The 21,739-nt window shown below is 49.0% G+C and overlaps 2 protein-coding genes across 7 annotated transcripts; both read left to right on the top strand.

The window, feature by feature from the left end:
• Nucleotides 1–1,193: 1,193 nt before the first annotated feature.
• On the top strand, nucleotides 1,194–13,298 carry LOC115549230 (casein kinase I). 5 transcript variants are annotated; one of them, XM_030364322.1, is made up of 12 exons: nucleotides 1,194–1,491; nucleotides 5,857–6,742; nucleotides 7,244–7,313; nucleotides 7,404–7,552; nucleotides 8,134–8,368; nucleotides 8,694–8,779; nucleotides 8,937–9,021; nucleotides 9,276–9,424; nucleotides 10,328–10,411; nucleotides 10,903–11,004; nucleotides 12,065–12,171; nucleotides 12,321–13,298. In XM_030364322.1, exons 2-12 carry the CDS (start codon nucleotides 6,494–6,496, stop codon nucleotides 12,373–12,375), a joined length of 1,371 nt encoding a protein of 456 aa, XP_030220182.1. In that variant the 5' UTR covers nucleotides 1,194–1,491; nucleotides 5,857–6,493; the 3' UTR covers nucleotides 12,376–13,298. The 5 variants fall into 5 exon arrangements, with proteins under 5 accessions (XP_030220182.1, XP_030220184.1, XP_030220185.1 ...); XM_030364324.1 differs by having other exon boundaries at nucleotides 9,279–9,424; XM_030364325.1 differs by lacking the exon at nucleotides 10,903–11,004.
• A 295-nt stretch (nucleotides 13,299–13,593) lies between these two features.
• Nucleotides 13,594–20,355, top strand: mfsd12a (major facilitator superfamily domain containing 12a). Of its 2 annotated transcripts, XM_030364321.1 has the most exons (12): nucleotides 13,594–13,749; nucleotides 14,868–15,126; nucleotides 15,242–15,361; nucleotides 15,659–15,869; nucleotides 16,250–16,382; nucleotides 16,482–16,700; nucleotides 17,213–17,305; nucleotides 17,734–17,826; nucleotides 18,215–18,385; nucleotides 19,476–19,570; nucleotides 19,652–19,782; nucleotides 19,971–20,345. In XM_030364321.1, the coding sequence occupies exons 2-12, from the start codon at nucleotides 14,982–14,984 to the stop codon at nucleotides 20,042–20,044; spliced, it is 1,485 nt and encodes a 494-aa protein (XP_030220181.1). In that variant the 5' UTR covers nucleotides 13,594–13,749; nucleotides 14,868–14,981; the 3' UTR covers nucleotides 20,045–20,345. The 2 variants fall into 2 exon arrangements, with proteins under 2 accessions (XP_030220181.1, XP_030220180.1); XM_030364320.1 differs by lacking the exon at nucleotides 13,594–13,749 and having other exon boundaries at nucleotides 14,211–15,126; nucleotides 19,971–20,355.
• The last annotated feature ends 1,384 nt before the right edge of the window (nucleotides 20,356–21,739 follow it).

The raw sequence follows: 21,739 nt of genomic DNA on the forward strand, positions 1-21,739 counted from the left end.
ACAAGCATATCTCGTGACCCCTTTGACTTAAAGTCATGAAACTTTGCCCACACATGCATATCCTCATGGTGAACAAATCTGCCTAAGTTACCTATGACTTCTGTATAGATAGATTTAAGGCCATCTTCAATTTTGTTAAAAACACTAAATTCCCTTAGGAACCTAGGTTTTTTGACTTAATCATCTCTGGACCAATGTCTTCAAGCTGACATTAAGGGAAGTCTACAGTAAAGATTAAGGATTCATCGAAAAGGGTGTGGTTTGAAACACGTCAAGACTTAAATGTCTTAAATATCTTTATATCAAAATGGACTCCTATATATGATCTTGAGACCAATACAAAAGTTGTTCAGGATATAATTCTGAACAAGATGAAATCCACATCTTTTCAATTAGGGAGTTGTATTGAAATGAGCATAAACTGTGACTAAAATGACCACAGATCCTAGGCGGAATGATTTGAGCGGGACCAACTTAGTGGCTTTTGAGGACCAAAAGTTCTAACTGCTCAAGGAAGATGAAGTCAATTGACCAAACAACATGTAACCTGTAAAATGCTGCTTGTAGCTTTTTTCCATTTTTTTTTTATTTATAACTGCCTGTAATAAATGAAAGTTACACATCAGTACATTATTTGTAGAATGATCTCATTGCATATACAATAACTACTTTATATAGAAACATTATTACATGAAATATAATATTATGAAATCACATTTAGCAATATCAAACACAAAACAATGAAGAAGACACAAGACAGAGAAGGGAAACAAACAGTCAGACAGACAGACAGACAGACAGACAGACAGACAGACAGACAGACAGACAGACAGACAGACAGACAGAGTGTAAATTTAATTTATCTGTTTATAGTAGATACTAACTGTAATTGTTCATAATATCCCACATTTTACTTTTTAAATATTGAGTACTTAGTATAATAACTGATGTATTTTGTATTTAACGTTTTATACTTTGACCTCTTTATTGTTCAACTACTTTGGCAATGTAAATTGTTTATTTCTCATGCCTATAATGCTTTTTTAAATTGAATTTTATTTAATTGAGATAGAGAGAGAGATGGAGTGTGGATAGTGTGATAGTGTGATAGCGAGAGAGAGAGAGAGAGAGAGAGAGAGAGAGAGAGAGAGAGAGAGAGAGAGAGAGAGAGAGAGAGAGAGAGAGAGAGAGAGACGGATAAAGAGACAAGAGGTATGGTTCGTCCCTCCCCCTCTCCTGACTGTCTCCGTCAGCCACTCAGTCTTCCCGACAACACGCTGATTCTCTGCCTCGTATTCCCGAAGCGCTCTACGCCAGGACCGAGCCCGGCGCCACGGGCCCTCCGGCGGGCTACGCTAAGAGCGCAGCGCCCCCACCGACGGAGCGTCTGGATCCGCTGCTAAACCACCACAGGAAGACAGATGATACGAGACTAAAACACTACTTTGTCCACCTTTCAACTAGAAAATACTCCCAAGAAAACACAGATTGGTAGGTAGATGGCTTCTCAACTTCAAATACAATGCGTGTTTTCCAAAAGCTGACGGAGAATGTGTGGGTTGAGATATGACGTTAGCCAGCTAGCCTTAGCTTGTGGCTAGCTGCTGCTGTGCTAACAGACTTTCTGTACTAAGTGACGGGCTTTAGACAGTACTGCTTTGTAACACAATATATCCTTTACCAAACATGGACGCATGTTAGCCTTTTAGTTTACGTTTTTTGTGTTAGGCTAACAGGGCAAGGCCACACACTTTTAACTAACTACCTTAGCCTGACTGCTTGACTAGTTTCCTCAACATAACATATAATTACCTCACCATAACATATAATTACCTCAATATAACATCTAGTTAACTCAACATAACGTCTAGTTACCTCAACATAACATCTGGTTACCGCAACATAACATCTAGTTAACTCAACATAACACCTAGTTGCCTCAACATAACACCTAGTTACCTCAACATAACACCTAGTTACCTCAACATAACATCTAGGTACCACAACATAACATCTAGTTATCCAACATTACATCTATTTAACATAACATCTGGTTACCTCAACATCTAGTTATCTGACCAAAACACCTGGTTAACATAACATCCTGTTACCTCACCATAAAATATAGTTACCTCAAAATAACATTTAACATCTAGTTACCTCAACCTAACATATAGTTAAAATAACATAACACTACTACAGTAGATGTTAGTGAGTGATGTCAGGGTTTGTGTCCAGCTCCTCTCTGGACCAGCTGATCTGGGAGTATAGTCGTATTGCTGCTGTTCATATTGGTCCGTACTCCGTATAGATCCATCATGTGTTGGAGGAAGTGATATTTGTCCATCCAGTGTTGAAGGCCTCCTAGCTGTAGTCTTTTAACCAGAGGTTCTGATGGGAGGATGAAGGTCAAGGTGAAGTACTTCGGGAAAGGGGGACATCTTAACAGACTGCTGGGAGAACAGCAGAAAGCGGTTCCTAATCCAGAGTGGGATCCTCTCTGGTTAGGCACCAGGTGTGAGGGGAACCGGTCTCACCGTGGGTGCTCTTAACATTTAACAGCTATCATATGGGTGTCAACTCCTGACCGTGACACAGCCATCCCTCAGCTACTAGTGAGTTCAATGTGCTGTGAGAATATCTATTTAGCTGAGGCCCGTGGTGAGACCTCTTGGGTTTTAACCCGCCCCCGGCTGATTTCTGACCCAGGTGTGTGAAATGCAACACTTGTCATTGGTGGAGAAGCTGGAGGAGGGAGGGATGTTTTTTGGCTGTTTAGGCACCGTCCACATGTAAAGGTTTTTTTATTTTTTTGTTTTTTTGGGCTGACCGTCCAGACGGATCCAGCGTTCATGGTGTCCAAAAACGCGCCTTGTTGAAAGCAGGTCTCAGGGTGAATAAGGGGCCACTCACACTAGGGCCTTTTGCCTGTTCCGTGCTGCAGGAAGATTCAGCACGATTCCCCCCCTCCCCACTCCCCCCGCTGGCCCGTGGTCACACTGCTCCCAATGGCCGTGGCCTGGGCACGATTGCTCCTTCATACATACGTCATCACGTCGTAATACGATAAATACGTCATCACCAAGCGTCCTCGCCGCCATAACAACAATGGAGAACAACAACGTGAATACTGTCGTTGGCCCAAATTTCAAGTAAACCCTCGACTTCACTATTGCACCAACGTAAACCCACTCGTGAACCGCTTGCCGCCATTGTTTAAAATGATTGTTGTGGGGAAGAAGGGCATGGACCTATAAAGAAAGAAGGATCGCGCAAGGACTACGTCATCCAGCTCACGTTGCGTATCTGCGCATTAGCATCTGTACTTTGGCCACGGCACACCTCTCCCAAGTGTGCCGTGGCCAAGGGGCTGTTCCGTGCTGGAATACGGATGACGTGGTCACACTAGCCAAACGTTCTAGACTTTAGTATGCAAATGAGCTCGGGCACAGGGCCGTGGCCCTAGTGTGAGTGGCCCCTAAGATAAATACGGCCCCATGCGTTTTCGTGTTAGGATTCGTGTGGATGCCTAATAGGCAAACAATGACGTCATCGCCCCCCCACCGGCTGGGCAACGTTAGAGTTCCGTCAAAGTTGTTTTGTTTGATTTTATTTGTATTATTTTTGTCCCTTGGTAAATTTAATTACTAACTGACATTAAAAAATATTTTCTGCTCAATCTAAAAGGTTTAACAACATGTTTGTATACAGCGCGCAGGCGTAAAGGTGCGTTCACCCTCCTGGTAATAACGAGACGGCTCGCGCTCACGCTTACGCGTGTTCCCGACCGCAACCGTTCATGTGCACTTGGGAAACAGCCGGTTTGGAATCAAAAATTTCTTCACAGCAGGTTTTTTTTATCCGATAAAAACCAGTCAGAAGTAAACAGAACTTAGTAGGATCAGTTTCAAGTCTGCATGCCTTTATTTCCTTGATGCCTACCACCTACTATCCTTTTTCAACACTTCCCCTTATCTAGAGCTCGTTCACTAGTACACAATGTTTAAAACTGAGCAGTCATGCCAACAGACGTTACGTCAATCAATAGTGAAGTATGTGATATGATGGTTGATTCTTTTATATTGAGTAAGACGTTCATGTTCCTCCATGTTCATGCGTGTCACTAGTAAACCAGCGCCACACAGTGGCCTTGATTACGTACTACAGAGTTTCTACAGCGACATGCGTTTTTGCAATGAGTCCGTCTTTATGGAGAAATTCCTGAAACGCATCAAAGGAAAACAGAGGGGAAAAGATAGTTTTCGCCCGTGTGGACGGGTGTTAGTTCTGCATTTCTTTCTTCTCTCTATTTACCACTCCATTCTGACAGCGCCTCCTTTGATGGGTTCCTCTGGCTGAACCAATGTAGAGGACCCTAACCGGCTGGAGCTCTGGATGTTTTCTTATTGGACATGGGGGTCTGACTGGCTCCAGCCTCACGTCAGTCTCTGTCTCTGTAGCCTTTGCTAACCGGTGCTGGTATGAATTGCAGGGCCTGAGGTCTGGCAGCTGCAGTGAGTAGGAGAGCTAGAGGACTGTACTGTGTGGGAGCCGTAGCATCTGATGCTGTAGGCTGCTCCATGTAGGGCTGCTGACACAGCCTACTCATGCTGCTACACCACCCCTAAACCACCGCTAAACCACCGCACGCTATACTACCGATACTACACCACCGCTACACCACCGATACTACACCATCGCTACACCACCGCTATACAACCGACACTACACCTCCGCTACACCTGCGCTATACAACCGATACTACACCTCCGCTACACCACCGCTATACAACTGATACTACACCACCGCTGTACAACTGATGCTACACCACCGCTATACAACCGATGCTACACCACCATTACACCAGCGCTATACAACCGATACTACACCACCGCTATACAACCGATGCTACACCACCACTACACCAGCGCTTTACAACCGATACTACACCAACGCTATACAACCGATGCTACACCACCACTACACCACCGCTATACAACCGATACTACACCACCGCTGTACAACTGATACTACACCATCGCTACACCACGGCTATACAACCGACACTACACCTCCGCTACATCTGCGCTATACAACCGACACTACACCTCCGCTACACCACCGCTATACAACTGATACTACACCATCGCTGTACAACTGATGCTACACCAGCGCTATACAACCGAAACTACACCACCGCTATACAACCGATACTACACCACCGCTACACCAGCGCTATAAAACCGATACTACACCACCGCTACACCAGCACCGCTATACCACCACCGCTACAACATCGCTACACCACCCACTTTTTCGTGGGTCTGAACTTAAGTGATGCTTTCAACGTGTATTCAACGCATTGACCAACTGGTCACTGCTTCCACAAGAGAGGGAGGCAGGAGGAGGAGGAGAGAGGGAGGAGGAGGTAGGGGCAGGATGTTAATCACAGTAACAGAGAAGGCAGGAGAAAGACGGGATGAGTAGAAAGAGAAGAGGTGGAAGGGAGAGAGGAGGAAGGGGGGGAGAGAGGATGAAGGTTAGGAGGGAGGGAGGAAGTGGGAGAGGAGGGAGGGAGGGAGAGAGGAGGAGGAGGAAGGGAGAGAGATTTTGGTGGAGGAGGAGGTGGAACTAGGGAAACCTAATCTCCCTCCCTGTGTGTTCTTCAGTGTGGGAACAAACCGCTAGTTATCATTTCTAGCTCCTCCTACCTCTGGCCAGTAGACCCCCCCCCCCCCCCCCCCTTCCTTCTGCTAGCAAGGATTCTGGTCTACAATGGAGATATCTTCAGGATATGGTTGAGAGGGACCTTCCACCCTTGGAAAGTCTAATGGCTCGTCTGTTGTGTATCTCCAGGGGACCAGTGAGCCATGTGACCAGAGCCGTCGGAGACACCAGAACCTTCGCTCAACGTTCTCCTCCAATGCAGTGAACAGGAAGCTGCTAACGTGTAGCTCCCACCAGCCCTGCTGCAGCCACATTGTTTAGCTAGTGGAAGGCTAGGCTGGAATGTTGCAGCACTCAGCCTGAAGGTGAAGTCAGCTGTGCTTGCTAGCCACATGTAGCATGTTAGCATGTAGTTAGCTACCGACTGTGGCAGATCAAGTCATTCTTTTCCTCTTCATCCTGACCCCTGGCCCCTACCGGGGGGGCTGGCCCATTGACCAATCACTACCTTCAGCCAGCGACCTTCCAGTGGCCATATCTTCTGAAGCTAGCCTAGCTAACACACTAGCATCCCAATATCCTCTTATAGCTAACCACCCAGCATCTCCTGTCTCCTCCTATCCTAGATAACCACTTATATCTCCCTAGGCTAGCTAACCACATTTCATCTGCCGAGCCTAGCCATCCTAGCTGAGACCTAGCATCTCCCTGAGCTTGCCCCTCCTCGCTAAGCGCTATCCCGGCCAGGCCGCAGGCGGCTTCTCTGAGCGGTTGAGGGGTGCATGGAACCAGCGTAACCGTGGAGAGACCAGGCTACCACAAGCTGATGGACTTTGACAAGCGGGGGGCGGGCGGCGGCGGGGGCGGTGCTAAGGGCGAGGCTGAGGAGGGCAAGAGGATGTCGGCCAAAGCGAGCAACCGGTCGGGGCACGGCAGCCGCAGCGCCGGCTCCAACTCCGGGGTTCTGATGGTCGGACCCAACTTCCGCGTCGGCAAGAAGATCGGCTGTGGCAACTTTGGAGAGCTGCGGCTGGGCAAGAACCTGTACACCAACGAATACGTGGCCATCAAACTGGTAAGGAACCAGTGTACATGTACCAGAACCATCATCAAACTGGTTCTGAACCATTACACATGTACCATCAAACTGGTAAAGAACCATTATACATGTACCATCAAACTGGTACGTAACCTCTACACATGTACCATCAAACTGGTAATGAACCACTACTTATGTACCAGAACCACAATCAAACTGATACTGAACCACTACACATGTACCATCAAACTGGTAATTCAACACTACACATGTACCAGAACCATCAAACTAGTACGGAACCACTATACATGTACCAGAACCATCAAACTAGTACGGAACCACTATACATGTATCAGAACCATCAAACTGGTACTGAACCACTACATGTACCAGAACCATCAAACTGGTACTGAACCACTATACATGTATCAGAACCATCAAACTGGTGCTGAACCATTACACATGTATCAGAAGAACCATCTGGTACTGAACCACTATGGATGCATCATAGAGACTGACCCTCCACTTCCTGTCTAGGAGCCAATCAAGTCGCGTGCTCCCCAGCTCCACCTGGAGTACCGGTTCTACAAGCAGCTGGGCAGCTCAGGTGAGACCTCTCCTCCCCTGACCTGGTGAGCGGACCCATAGAGACCCTGACCCCTGACCTCTAACCTCCCCCCTCCCCCCCCCCCTCCAGAGGGTGTACCCCAGGTGTTCTACTTCGGGCCGTGTGGGAAGTACAACGCCATGGTTCTGGAGCTTCTGGGGCCCAGCCTGGAGGATCTGTTCGACCTCTGTGACCGCACCTTCTCCCTGAAGACCGTGCTCATGGTGGCCATCCAGCTGGTGAGCAAGGCTGCGAGCGTCTGGAGCTCTGTTAGCGTCTGGCTGCTATTGTCTGGAGCTGCTATTGTTAGCTCTGCTAGCATCAGGGCTGCTAGCGTCTGGCTGCTAGCGCCCATCGGCTAGCTGCTGGAGCTGTCTCCGGAGCTGCTAGCATCAGGGCTGCTAGCGTTAGGGCTGCTACCTTCAAGGCTGCTAGAGCTAATTCTGCTAGCGAAAGGGCCGCTAGCGAAAAGCTGCTAGTGTTAGCTCTGCTATCGTTACTCCTGTTAGCTTCAAGGCTACTAGCCTTAGCTCTGCTTGCTTTACTCCTGCTAGCTTCAAGGCTGCTAGCCTTAGCTCTGCTAGCGTCAGGGCTGCTAGCTGCTTGTTGATTTCATGGTGATCTCACAGTGAAGTTCACTGGGAATTCTCAATGGTTGACAGGATCAATGTTTCCATCGTCATCACCGCCATGTTTCCGCTTGCAGCCTCCATCTCCTCTAGACAACCGGTGTGGTTCTAGAAGGTTCTACAGCCTCTGTATCTCCTCTATATAACCTGTGTGGTTCTAGAAGGTTCTACAGCCTCTGCATCTCCTCCAGATAACCCGTATGGAGTTTGTCCACACACGGAGCCTGATCTACCGGGACGTGAAGCCGGAGAACTTCCTGGTGGGCCGGCCGGGCTCCAAGCGGCAGCACACCATCCACATCATCGACTTCGGCCTGGCCAAGGAGTACATCGACCCAGAGACCAAGAAGCACATCCCCTACCGCGAGCACAAGAGCCTGACGGGCACGGCGCGCTACATGAGCATCAACACGCACCTGGGCAAAGGTTCATACTGCTGTTCTACTCGATACATCTCTAGATCTAGAGACTCTTCTTTAGAACTACACCTGTAAACATATCTATAGAATAGGTCTGTTGAGATGGATATCCATAGATGTATAGATGTAAGTCTATATCTATAGAGGTTTATAGAACTATATGATACGATGTCTATTAATTCAGAATGTATTAATATAAATGTATACATTTAAAATGGGTTCAAATATAGATGTATACATTTAGAATGGGTTCATATAAAGATATATATATATATGGTAGAATTCAGTTCTATAGCTATATGAATGTAGAACTGACCTGCCTCTTCTTGCAGAGCAAAGCCGTAGAGACGACCTGGAGGCGCTGGGTCACATGTTCATGTACTTCCTGCGAGGCAGCCTCCCATGGCAGGGGTTAAAGGTCAGCAGCCCCTCTCCACCTTAGCATGTCCTAGGTCGCTAGAAGAGAACCACACGAACCCCCCCAAGCCGGGACGTGTGTGTGTGTGTCAGGACGTGTGTGTGTGGGTGTATCAGGACATGTGGGTGTATCAACATGTGTGTGTGTGTGTGTGCAGGCGGACACCCTGAAGGAGCGCTACCAGAAGATAGGAGACACCAAGAGAGACACGCCCATCGAGGTCCTCTGTGAAGGCTTCCCAGGTCAGAACCCCTGCCAACACACTGTGTGTGTGTGTGTGTGTGTGTGTGTGTGTGTGTGTGTGTGTGTGTGTGTGTGTGGTAACCTGTGTGTGTGTGTGTGTGTGGTAACCTGTGTGTGTGTGTGTGTGGTAACCTGTGTGTGTGTCTGTGTGTGTGGTAACCTGTATGTGTGTGGTAACCTGTGTGTGGTTGGAAACCTGTGTGGTGTGTGTTTGTGTGTGTGTGTGTGTGTGTGTGTGTGTGTGTGTGTACAGAAGAGATGGCGACATACCTGCGCTACGTGCGCCGGCTGGACTTCTTTGAGAAGCCGGATTACGACTACCTGAGGAAGCTGTTCACCGACCTGTTTGACCGCAACGCCTTCACCTTCGACTACCAGTACGACTGGACCGGCAAGCCCCTAGTGAGTCTGCTCTAGATCTATACATCTGTATCTAGACCACTGGTGAGTATACCTACTCTAGATCTAGACCTAAACCACTGGTGAGTCTACCTGCTCTAGATCTAGACCTAAACCACTGCTGAGTCTACCTGCTCTAGATCTAGACCTAAACCACTGGTCAGTCTACCTGCTCTAGATCTAGACCTTAACCACTGCTGAGTCTACCTGCTCTAGATCTAGACCTAAACCACTGGTGAGTCTACCTGCTCTAGATCTAGACCTAAACCACTGGTGAGTCTACCTGCTCTAGATCTAGACCTAAACCACTGCTGAGTCTACCTGCTCTAGATCTAGACCTAAACCACTGCTGAGTCTACCTGCTCTAGAACTAGACCTAAACCACTGGTGAGTCTACCTGCTCTAGATCTAGACCTAAACCACTGGTGAGTCTACCTACTCTAGATCTAGACCTAAACCACTGGTGAGTCTACCTGCTCTAGATCTAGACCTAAACTACTGGTGAGTCTACCTGCTCTAGCTCTAGACCTAAACCACTGGTGAGTCTACCTGCTCTAGATCTAGACCTAAACCACTGGTGAGTCTACCTGCTCTAGATCTAGACCTAAACCACTGGTGAGTCTACCTGCTCTAGATCTAGACCTAAACCACTGGTGAGTCTACCTGCTCTAGCTCTAGACCTAAACCACTGGTGAGTCTACCTGCTCTAGATCTAGACCTAAACCACTGCTGAGTCTACCTGCTCTAGATCTAGACCTAAACCACTGCTGAGTCTACCTGCTCTAGATCTAGAACTAAACCACTGGTGAGTCTACACGCTCTAGATCTTTGCCTTTGCTGGATCGTAACAAGACGTTAGATGAGGCTAACTCGCGTCACTTCCTGTGACATTCCTCGTTTCCCCAGCCCACTCCGATTGGTCCGGTGGCCAGCGAGACGCCGCTACAGAACAGCAGCCGAGAGAAAGCCCCCGCCCACGCTAAACACCAGGTACACACACACACACACACACACACACACACACACACACACACACACACACACACACACACACACACACACACACACACACACACACACACACACACACACACACACACACACACGGTTGGTTGTGTGTGGATGGGGTCTCTTGCATGGTCTCTAAGCACGTGCACTCGCCCCACTGACGTGCACTCCTCCTCCTCCTCTTAACACTGACACTAAACTGTTCTCTCCTCTTTTCTCCTGCTCCCTCAATCTGCACCTCCACCTGCTCCCTCTCATTCTGCACCTCCACCCCTCCGTTGCTAACTTCTACTTAATTTAACCTCTTCTCCCTTTTACGTTCCCCCTACCCCCACCTCCTCCGGCTCTTCCTCCTCCCTACCACCACCTCCTGCTCTTCCTCCTCCCTGCCACCACCTCCTGCTCTTCCTCCTCCCTGCCACCACCAACTCCACCGCCTCATCCCCCCCACACCCCTCCTCCTGCTCCTCTAGTCTCCAGAGGGGAAGGGCAGTGAGTCCCAGCCGACTCCTGTGACCAATCGAGAGCTTCTGGGCTCCCATCTCACTGCTGATAGGCTGGGAGGTTCTGTCCAGGTACTGCTGCCGGTCTGTGATAGGCTGGGAGGGAGGGTTAGTCTGTCCATCTGAAGGGTTCTGGGTTCGATCCCAAACGTCCACAGTCTACCCGTAGGCCTCCTAAAGCCAAACGACCTCTGACCCCGCTGGGAGGGGATAGCTCATCCATGTGGGGAGGTTCAGGTCCAGGACGAGGGTAGTCTGGCTATTGCCAGACCAAGCTCAATCGTAGATTGCACGTTGGTCTGGGGAAGCTGCTGTCATTTTCTTCAGCACAAGAGGCGTGATCAACGGGCCTAGTTCAACTGACTGTACGCGATTGGCTGCTTGCCGTCGCTTCCCTGTCGTCATTGTGTTAAACCAGCCAATAGCGCGCCAAGGGGAAAAGCCAGTTCGGTGATTGGCTACCGCAAAAACAAATCTGAAGCAGAAAGAAATGTATTGCTCTTCTCCAGAACCTTGTGCAGGGCGAACTCAAATCGCCGGCAGAATGGGCGGGGCTACCCAGTCTAGGGCGAGGGGTGTGTTCTGTTCAGGCTGTGGCTGTCGTTCATTGGTTGTCCTGTTATTGCCCCGCCCCCTGATCTGCCTCCAGGTGATGAGCTCGACCAATGGGGACCAATGGGAACCTCCCCACACACACCGTGTGTGTGTGGGGAGGTTCAGGTCCAGGACGAGGGTAGTCTGGCTATTGCCAGACCAAGCTCAATCGTAGATTGCACGTTGGTCTGGGGAAGCTGCTGTCATTTTCTTCAGCACAAGAGGCGTGATCAACGGGCCTAGTTCAACTGACTGTACGCGATTGGCTGCTTGCCGTCGCTTCCCTGTCGTCATTGTGTTAAACCAGCCAATAGCGCGCCAAGGGGAAAAGCCAGTTCGGTGATTGGCTACCGCAAAAACGAATCTGAAGCAGAAAGAAATGTATTGCTCTTCTCCAGAACCTTGTGCAGGGCGAACTCAAATCGCCGGCAGAATGGGCGGGGCTACCCAGTCTAGGGCGAGGGGTGTGTTCTGTTCAGGCTGTGGCTGTCGTTCATTGGTTGTCCTGTTATTGCCCCGCCCCCTGATCTGCCTCCAGGTGATGAGCTCGACCAATGGGGAGCTGAATACGGACGACCCGACTGCAGGACACTCCAACGCACCAATCACAGCCAACGCTGAGGTCGAGGTGGCCGACGAGACAAAGTAAGAACTAACCCAAAACAAGAAGATGACCCCAACATAATGCCTGATGACTAACTGTGTGTGTGTGTGTGTGTGTGTGTGTGTGTGTGTGTGTGTGTGTGTGTGTGTGTGTGTGTGTGTGTGTGTGTGTGTGTGTGTGTGTGTGTTAGGTGCTGCTGTTTCTTTAAGAGGAGGAAGAGGAAAGTCCTCCAGAGACACAAGTGAGAAGATGAACCACATCGCCCCCCCCCCCCCCCCCCCCCCCCCCCCCCCCCCCCCCCCCCCTAGACCAGTCCAGTCCGGACTAGTCTAGACTGGACTAGACTGGTCTGGACTAGTCCGTGCTGGACTGGACTAGTCTGATCTGGACTAGACTTGCCTGGACTAGACCGGTCTTAACTAGACTGGTCTGGTCTGGACAAGTCTAATTTGGTCTGGTCTAGACAGGACTGGTCTGGTCTTATCTGGTCTAGACTGGTTTGGCTTAGACTGGTTTGGGCTAGACTGGTCTTGTCCAGACAGGTCTGTACTGGTCTTGAGCAGAGAGAGAGAGAGAGAGAGAGAGAGAGAGAGTGAGAGAGAGCCCCACCAAAGTGCATGTGGATGCGTTGGATGTGGTCCCCGGAGGCAGAGCCACTAGGGAGGGTGGAGCCTTGTTGTTGGACTCAGTCGCCCCGCCCCTCCGCGCCCCTGCTGCCGTGTGATTGGACGAGGGCGGGTCGGTGGAGGCGTGCCTGGGGATGTACAGAGCCGAGCTACGGACTGATGAGGACCCCCGGTCTACCCGGGACGGGGTCTGGGGCCCAGGACAGGACCCAGAACCCGGGTCCCAGCGGGCGGTCTACAGAGGACCCGGTCTACCGACGACCAGGTCCACAGAGGCCCCGGTCTACGACGGACCCGGTCTACAGAGGCCCCGGTCTACCGACGACCAGGTCCACAGAGCTCTTTTTAAAGCCGGCCGTCTTTCTTTCCTGTCCGAAGCGTCAGAAGCAGTTTGTGTTTTTAGTAGATTCTAGTGTGTTCAATTTCTTTTTTTTAAACACAATAACGTGTATTTTTAATTTCCTGTTTTTGTTCGTTCTCCTTTCTCTTGAGTGGAGGATGTAAGACCAGTAAGATAACTCTATTAAAAAACAAAAGTTAAAGCTGGTCGGTTTTATTCTCCGGTCTCCACCAGGGGGCAACACCTCCTCTCTACCCTCCACCCCCGCTCCTCTCCTCTACACCTCCTCTCCTCTCCACCTCCGCTCCTCTCCTCTACACCTCCTCCCCTCCTATCTCCAGGAGCAGATGTTCGGGTCTTTCAGCTGAACATTTAAAGTGCTCATTTCATGAGAGCAGGTGTGGGTGTGATTAGAAGAAATGATTTTCAAACTTGTACCAGCTAATCACACCCACACCCGGTGGCATGACATGAGCCCTTTACGATCAATGTTAAGTGAAGGCCTGCAGGTGTAGCCCGGCTTCCTATCACATAGGAGCTGGGCTACAAATGGAACCGCCATCTGAGGAAGTCCAGAGTCATTGGGCCTCTACGGATTCTGTGTTTTGCTTAGGATATTTACTTTCCTAACGAGATGACTTGAATACTTTAAGGTAAGGTTATTCGAATAAATAAATAATAAAAATGCTTAGGAAAGTTGCCTCGATGCAACCTTTAACCCACCTTTAGCATATGTTACTTTCCTGACCAACATTTACGAAAGGAAAGGTGACATTTGAATCCCATAATCCTTTACGGCGGCAATATTTATGTTTACCGACTACGCGAAGACGCATGAGACGCGGTAAAGCAGAAGAAATTAAAACCAATTATAATCTGAATTGGTATCCATTATTAAATAATGGATACCAATTCCAGAGACATAATTTGAATCGCAATAAAATCAATTATTGTTGGTTAGAAACTACACAGTTGCAAGTGGTGGAAATGGATTAACTGCAAAATATTCGTAGCCTATAGCACTTACAAAGTAGCAATCAAGCAGAGTGCTGTAGAAAATAGCCTAACAAAATGGAAAACCCTAAAGATAATAAAAAAAAACCTCAAAAGACCATAAGTTAATTTCGTAGCCCATAATTGACGCAATAAAGAAAATAAAATGCCAACTTCACATTTAAGAAAGGCTACTGGGGGCAATTAATGTCAACATAAGATTAGCCCCTTTTTCAATACAAGAACGCATGATTCGAAAGAGCACTTGTAGTCCATCTTCGGAACCGTATTAACCAACAAAAAGCGCGAAATGGGATATTTAAGTATTTGAGGAAACTCCCGGAGAGGAAGTGGTCACGTGAGGCTCTCCCCTTTGTCCGATCGAAGCGCCGCGTCATCAACTAGGAGGAGATTTTCGCTGTTTTCTTTTTGCTGACGAGCAAACACCTGGTCACGATAGAAACGGACTTCGGTCGAGCGGCCGTAAACATAGAGGCAGCGCGGGATTAACGATGGACTTTCGACGGGGTTTAGGGGTGGCTTGGTCTTTATGAGGTGTTTGGGACTTCGAGATTAACATTTTTGAGATGTTTACTTGCTTACATGACGCATGTTACATCAACTGTCATGAGCCATGTTATGTCAGCTGACAGGAGACCAGTAAGCGCTGGTGTCTGAGCTGTCACCTGACCCAAGAGGAAGCGGACCTGACCCCTCACTCCTCTAGGCATCCAGCGCTCCCAGCAGCCGGCTCCCATTTACCCCTCTCTACTTGCAGCTGGAGAACTCATTCATGGCTCGACTGGGGAAGTGAAAGCTCCCCTGGTTTGAGTGACTCCTTCGTCTGGAGACAGACTGTGTATGGAGCGGTGAGGGGTCTGAGAGCAGCAGCATGGCGGACCGGAGCTCTCTGCCCCTGCGGCAGAAGCTCAGCTACGCGGCCGGACACTTCCTCAACGACCTGTGCGCGTCCATGTGGTTCTCTTACCTGCTGGTCTTCTACCACTCCGTGCTGGGCTTCCAGAGCACCTACGCAGGTAGGTCCCCCCCCCCCCCTCTCCCGTAGGTAAAGGGACACACCGGGTCTACAGCGGGTCTGAGCTGTGGTCTGATGGGTCTACAGCGGAGGTCTGACTGGTGTGTGTCTGCCAGGCGTGCTGCTGCTGTCGGGGCAGGTGGCGGACGGGCTCTGCACGCCCCTGATCGGCTACGAGTCGGACAGGACGCCGGGCTGCGGGACCTACGGCCGGAGGAAGACCTGGCACCTCGTGGGTGAGGAGGAGGGAGGGAGGGAGGGAGGGAGGGAGGGGCGGCGGCGGCAACTCTACATCAGCTGTTAGTGTGCGTACCCCTGCTACATCTGTGTGTGTGTGTGTGTGTACGTGTGTGTATACTTGGATGTGTTTGTGTGTGTGTGTGTGTGTGTGAACTTGGATGTGTGTGTATGTATCCGTTTGTGTGGTTACTTGGATGTGCGTGTGTTTGTGTGTGTGCTTGTGTGTGTGAACTTGGATGTTTGTATGTGTGTATCTGTACTTGGATGTGTGTGTGTGTGCGTGCATATATCAGGTACGGTGAGTGTGGTCCTGTCGTTCGCCTTCGTCTTCAACCAGTGCCTAGGCTGCGATGCGGCCACGCCCCAGTGGGTCAGCCTTCTCTACTTCCTGCCCTTCATCGTGGTGTTCCAGTTCGGCTGGGCCGCCACCCAGATCTCCCACCTGGCCCTCATCCCCGAGCTCGTCTCCTGCAAGCATGCCAAAGTGGAGCTCACCGCCTATAGGTAGCGCTGAGCTTCCGTTAAACTAGAGCTTACCGCCAAAGTGGAGCTCACCACCTTTAGTGACCACTAGGCTACCGCTGACCGCTAAACTAGAGCTAACTGCCTACAGGTACATGCTACGCTACCGCTAAAGTAGAGCTCACTGCTTAACTAGAGCTCACTTCTAAAATAGAGCTCACCACTAAACTAGAGCTCACCGCTAAACTAGAGCTCACCTGCTAAACTAGAGCTCACCTGCTAAACTAGAGCTCACCTGCTAAACTAGAGCTCACCGCTAAACTAGAGCTCACCGCTAAACTAGAGCTCACCCGCTAAACTAGAGCTCACCGCTAAACTAGAGCTCACCACTCAAGTAGAGCTAACCGCTAAGGTCTCCTCAGGTACGCCCTCACGGTGGTTGCCAACATGGCCGTCTACTCCATCGCCTTCCTGCTCTTCCACTTCCAGGCAGGAGAGGACGATGACCCCGCCCTCATTGACTCACTGGGACCAATGGACATCCCTGTCTTCAGGGTGAGGGGAGGGGCTGGTGGGGGGAGTATACAAACTAGTATACTGCTGCCTCTTCTGTTTCACCTGACTCCTGCTGTGTGTGTGCGTGTGCGTGTGCAGAACCTGTCCCTCATCGTCCTGGCCGTGGGCTCCGTGTTCTCCCTCCTCTTCCACCTGGGCACCAAGGAGGGGGTTGGGGCTCCGGGAGGAGTGGGGGAGGAGGAGGAGGAGGAGGAGGGGGAGGGGGAGAGGAGGCCTCTCCTCATTGGCTCCTCCTCTCCTCCTCCTCGGTCTCTGCTGCAGTGGAAGTGTTGGCTCCGCCAGCCTTCCTTCTACCAGGTGAGGTCATCAACCCTCATCATTTTATCAATACTCATAATGTTGTTAATACTCAAGTTGTCAATACTCCTGTTATCCATACTAATGTTGTTAATACTTAAGTTATCAATACTCATTATGTTGTTAATAATCATGTTTTCAATACTCATGTGATTAATACTCATATTATCCATACTAATGTTATTAATACTCATGTTGTTATTAATAATCACAATTATATAATTAATACTCATCTTATTAATACTCATGTTTATGGTTATTTATAGCCATAATACAATTATTCATGTCATTAGTCATAATAATGTAATTCATACTCATGAGTATGAATATTAACATGATTATGAGTGTTATGAGTACTTTATTCATATTCCTAATGTTATTCATACTGCTGTTATTCACATTCATAATGGTATTCATACTCATGTTCTAAATAGCCGTAATAATGTATTAATGTTAATAATATTAATGACCATGCTATTGATGTAGTCGTGGTAATGTGTGTGTGTTTGTAGGTGGCTCTGCTCTACATGTGCACCAGGCTGATAGTGAACTTATCTCAGACCTACATCTCCATGTACCTCATCAACACCCTGGGTCTGCCCAAGGTACCCCCTCTCTCTCTCTCTGCTGCTCTGTCCCTATCCCCTCTCTCTCTGCTGCTGTCCCTCGCCCCTCTCTCTCTGCTGCTCTGTCCCTCTCCCCCCTCTCTCTCTGCTGCTCTGTCCCTCTCTCTCTGCTGCGCTGTCTCTCTCCCCTCTTTGCTGCTCTGTCCCTCTCCCCTCTCTCTCTGCTGCTCTGTCCCTCTCCCCTCTCTGCTGCTGCTCTGTCCCTCTCTGCTGCTCTGTCCCTCTCCCCTCTCTCTCTGCTGCTCTGTCCCCCTCCCCTCTCTCTCTGCTGCTCTGTCTCTCTCCCCTCTCTCTCTGCTGCTCTGTCTCTCTCCCCTCTCCCTCTGCTGCTCTGTCTCTCTCCCCTCTCTCTCCGCTGCTCTGTCTCTCTCTCCCCCCTCACTGCTACCTGTCTGTCTGTCTACCAGAGGTTCATAGCCACCATTCCTCTGGTCATGTACCTGAGTGGATTCCTGTCGTCGTTCATCATGAAGTCGCTCAGCAAGCAGATCGGAACCGCGGTGAGTTTCACGTTCGACTAACGTACCTGACATAACTTCTGTACATGACCTCAATAACGTACCTGACATCACTACCGTACATGACCTCACTAACGTACCTGACATCACTACCGTACATGACCTCACTAACGTGCCTGACATCACTAGCGTACATGACCTCACTAACGTGCCTGACATCACAACCGTACATGACCTCACTAACGTACCTGAAATCACTACCGTGAATGACATCATCACACTACCGTACATGACATCATCACACGACCATACAAATCGTCACTACCGTACCTGAAATCATAAGACTACCGTACATGACATCACACTAGCGTACATAACATCAGATGACAGAAAGTGATATCCGATTTTTGCCCCTTTCTGATTGGTCTAGATGACCTACTTCCTGGGCCTGCTGCTCGTGATGGCCTTCTCCTATTGGGTGTTGCTAGACGACCAGATGGGCGAGCGGGTGTACGGCGCGGCCGTACTGTTGGGGGCGGGGTCAGCAACCATACTGGTGATGTCACTCTCCATGACCGCTGACCTCATCGGAGACCAGACGGTACCCAATCTCTCTCTCTCTGGTTGATAGTGAAGCTCTCTTTCTTGGCCCGGTTTCTCGATAACGTCTATTCTTAGCGCGCTACGAAGCTTCCTACGTTTAGACTAATCAAAGTTGTTTACCTCTATAGGCATGTTTCCCTAATGGTCTCTTAGGAGTCTTCTTAGGAAACACTCCTTCAACCTTCGTAAACTGCGCTTTCCAGAAAGAACATGCTGAAATCGATTGCTCAGATTTTCCATTGCATGCGCAGGTGCATGATAGCGTTCTAAAATATATTTCAGTCTTTGCGAAAAAAACATTGCTCGAAATCCTTCTAGTAGGCCGTAACATTATTTAACCATGGAAGAACATAGCATAGACAGTGATTTAAAAAGTATAGACAATATAGAAACATTGGAGATTTGAACAGCCGTTCAAATTAGGCTATTGATTTTCTGTTTAAAAAGGTTTCCGACTTGTTGATTATTTATGAAAATAGACATTTTGAACAGTTTATTTAGATTATTATATAATACTCTTTATGCTGAAACTGCTTTGCTTTTTGTTACCGGTTTGTGTGAGGACTTTCCGCACCATCAAGGGAAAGAGGCGGTGGTTGAAACAAATATTTAGATCGCTTATTAAGTTCCCTCGTTGCTTATAATGGTTCATTCATTTCCAAGTATAAGATTTTTTTTCATTTTTTAACCGAAAATATTTTTTTTGAAGTTGCGAGTTTTTGAAATTATTGGAAGCCGAGCTGACCTCTCGTGTTGTATCGTATTTGTACTGTACTGTATATTGGTGCAACACATCACTGGCAATGTGGCAATTCCTTGTGCAACAGGGATTTCTAAAGGTTACTGTACAGTGGCGGCGACTAGCGTCAGGAGCTGAAACATCACTACCGTAGGTCATATGGTGTGCTTCAGACCAACCTTACCAACGAACGACGTACGAAAGAGATTCGTAGCAAAGAACATTTTGAGACGCACGCAAGATGTTGAGGTAGAACTTAAAGGTAGAGGTTACGAATGACGTAGCGTTAAGAAGGTTTTGGGAAACCGAGCCCTGGTTGATAGTTAATCTGTCTCTGTCTCTGTCTCAGCAAAGCGGGGCGTTCGTCTACGGCGCAATGAGTTTTACTGACAAGGTGGCCAACGGAGCGGCGGTCATGGTCATCCAGGCGGTGCACCCCTGCCAGTCAGTACACACACACACACGCAGGTTACACCCACATGCTAAACATAGCTTCACACTCTAATCTCTCTCTCCCCGCTGCAGTACCATGGTGTGCTGCCCCGCCTGCGTCTGGTTCTACCACCGCATCATGGTGCTAGTCACCGGGGGCGTGGCCGCCGCTGCCGCCCTGGGCCTCTGCACCCTCCTTATCTGGCCAATCAGGATCCGGGCAGGTGAGGACAGCACAACCTGGGGGAGGGTCCCTGTGGTACAAACCTGCCTTTCTCACTGTGTGTGTGTGTGTGTGTGTGTGTGTGTGTGTGTGTGTGTGTGTGTGTGTGTGTGTGTGTGTGTGTGTGTGTGTGTGTGTGTGTGTGTGTGTGTGTGTGTGTGTGTGTGTGTGTGTGTGTGTGTGTGGCAGTACCGGTGGTTTCAGGTCTTCAGGGCCAACAGGCAGAGGAAGTGGCCTCTGATAATGCCTCCAGGGTGAACTAATTTGCCCCGCCTTCCCGATGACATCATCCTCCATGGGTATGTGTTCCTGTAGGGACCACAGGAGCCACTGGTCTCAGTGGGACTAAAGAACACTACCTTCACCTTCCTCTTCATCCAAGTGTTGACGGATACAGGGACCTTGTTGACCACCTGTTTACTATTTATCACTACGGTAACACAGGGAGATGGTCACCTTGAGACCAATATAATGTAATTTACTCTGAGATGTATCCACTTTTTGGTATTGAATCTTTCATGCTTTGTATGTCCTTGTTTCACGAGCATTAAAAGGGAAACTCTTTGTACTGAGATCGGTGTCTGACTGTTGTGTTGCGAGTGAGTGTTAAGCCCAGTTTAGACCAAAGATTCGCCTCGCAACCACTTGCAACGAGACTGTTTTGGAAGTGGTTGTTGCAGCGCGGCTGATGCCGTTGCAAGGAGTCGCCAGAGATTGAACATGTCAAATCGCCAGGTCCAGTTTTAGAACGCAACGTTATAGCTATTTGTCTTCAGCCAATCAGGACACGGCACAGAACAACTTGTACTTCATGGCCTTACTACGTCCCGGTCCCGCACTGTCCACAGTAGGCCTACACCTTAGCTATAACCGTTGTTATGGTTACATGCGGCCATTCCAACACTAGTTATTATTAGGCCTACCGCCATTCCAACACTACCAATCAGTGGCGCCAACTTCAGATCAACATTCAATCAAACAACTCAATGCAGGACCACTATTGGAGTGGATTGGACGAACATTGGAACGAAATAAATTGTTTGGAGTGCCGAATCAAGGAATGGGCGCAGGACCGGCCCAAAAGCAATAAGCCTACAATGTGTTGTTGTTTTTTTAAGGAGAAAGGCGAGAATATAGCCTATACCCACTCCTTTACACACAAATTCTCGAAGGGGATCAATAAATATAAACCAACAGATTTTGCCCGTAGAAGGCTCTCTACACAGATCGGTAGGCACCCTGTTTCTGCCGCTGAGGGAGGCCTAACCAATTGCGGCTCCATATTCTCGGCTTTCTAACTCGCCGTCTTCTCCTTTTCATTAGGCCTTTTTACACAGCCAAGCCGGCGTGGCATGGCCGGAGATTTCACCGTCTTATCTCAAGTTTCCTGTATAAAACCGAGGGGTTAAAATCCACCGTTCGTCACGGCGAGGGCTTTCTTGGTTCACTGGAGAAGGTGGGGTTTAGTCTAGACCTCTTTAGAATAATTTGCATTAGTGTAGGCTACAAACACGATTAACTATTTACAAGTGCAATAAACGCCCACATATATGTATATATTTTTTTTATCCCGACAAAAACCTCGTAAGAACAGTTCCTCTGCGTCTCTCTCGTAGATCGCACCATCTTTCAACGTCTTTGTGTAATGCGACTGCATCATTTTCTCTCACATGATCAGCAGCTGGCGGGTTTCACTTTCTCTCCAGTTAGAATTGCTCATGATGATATCGCTGCGTTGTCTCTGTGGAGACAGCGCAGCAACACCTCTACCCTGAACTGGGCTTTAACTGTCTGTAGGCTGTATACCGAGTTACCTGTCTGTAGCTAGGCGGGCGGTACTTGGTTACCTGTCAGTATGTTGGTTGTACTGCTTTCCCTGTCTGTAGAGGGCTGCCTGTGGCCACTGAACCTGAACAGACTGCTGGTCTCATCTCTCTGAGCTTTAGCAGCTTAGAGCT

Source organism: Gadus morhua, chromosome 8 (genome assembly GCF_902167405.1).
Source record: "Gadus morhua chromosome 8, gadMor3.0, whole genome shotgun sequence".
Taxonomy (NCBI): domain Eukaryota; kingdom Metazoa; phylum Chordata; class Actinopteri; order Gadiformes; family Gadidae; genus Gadus; species Gadus morhua.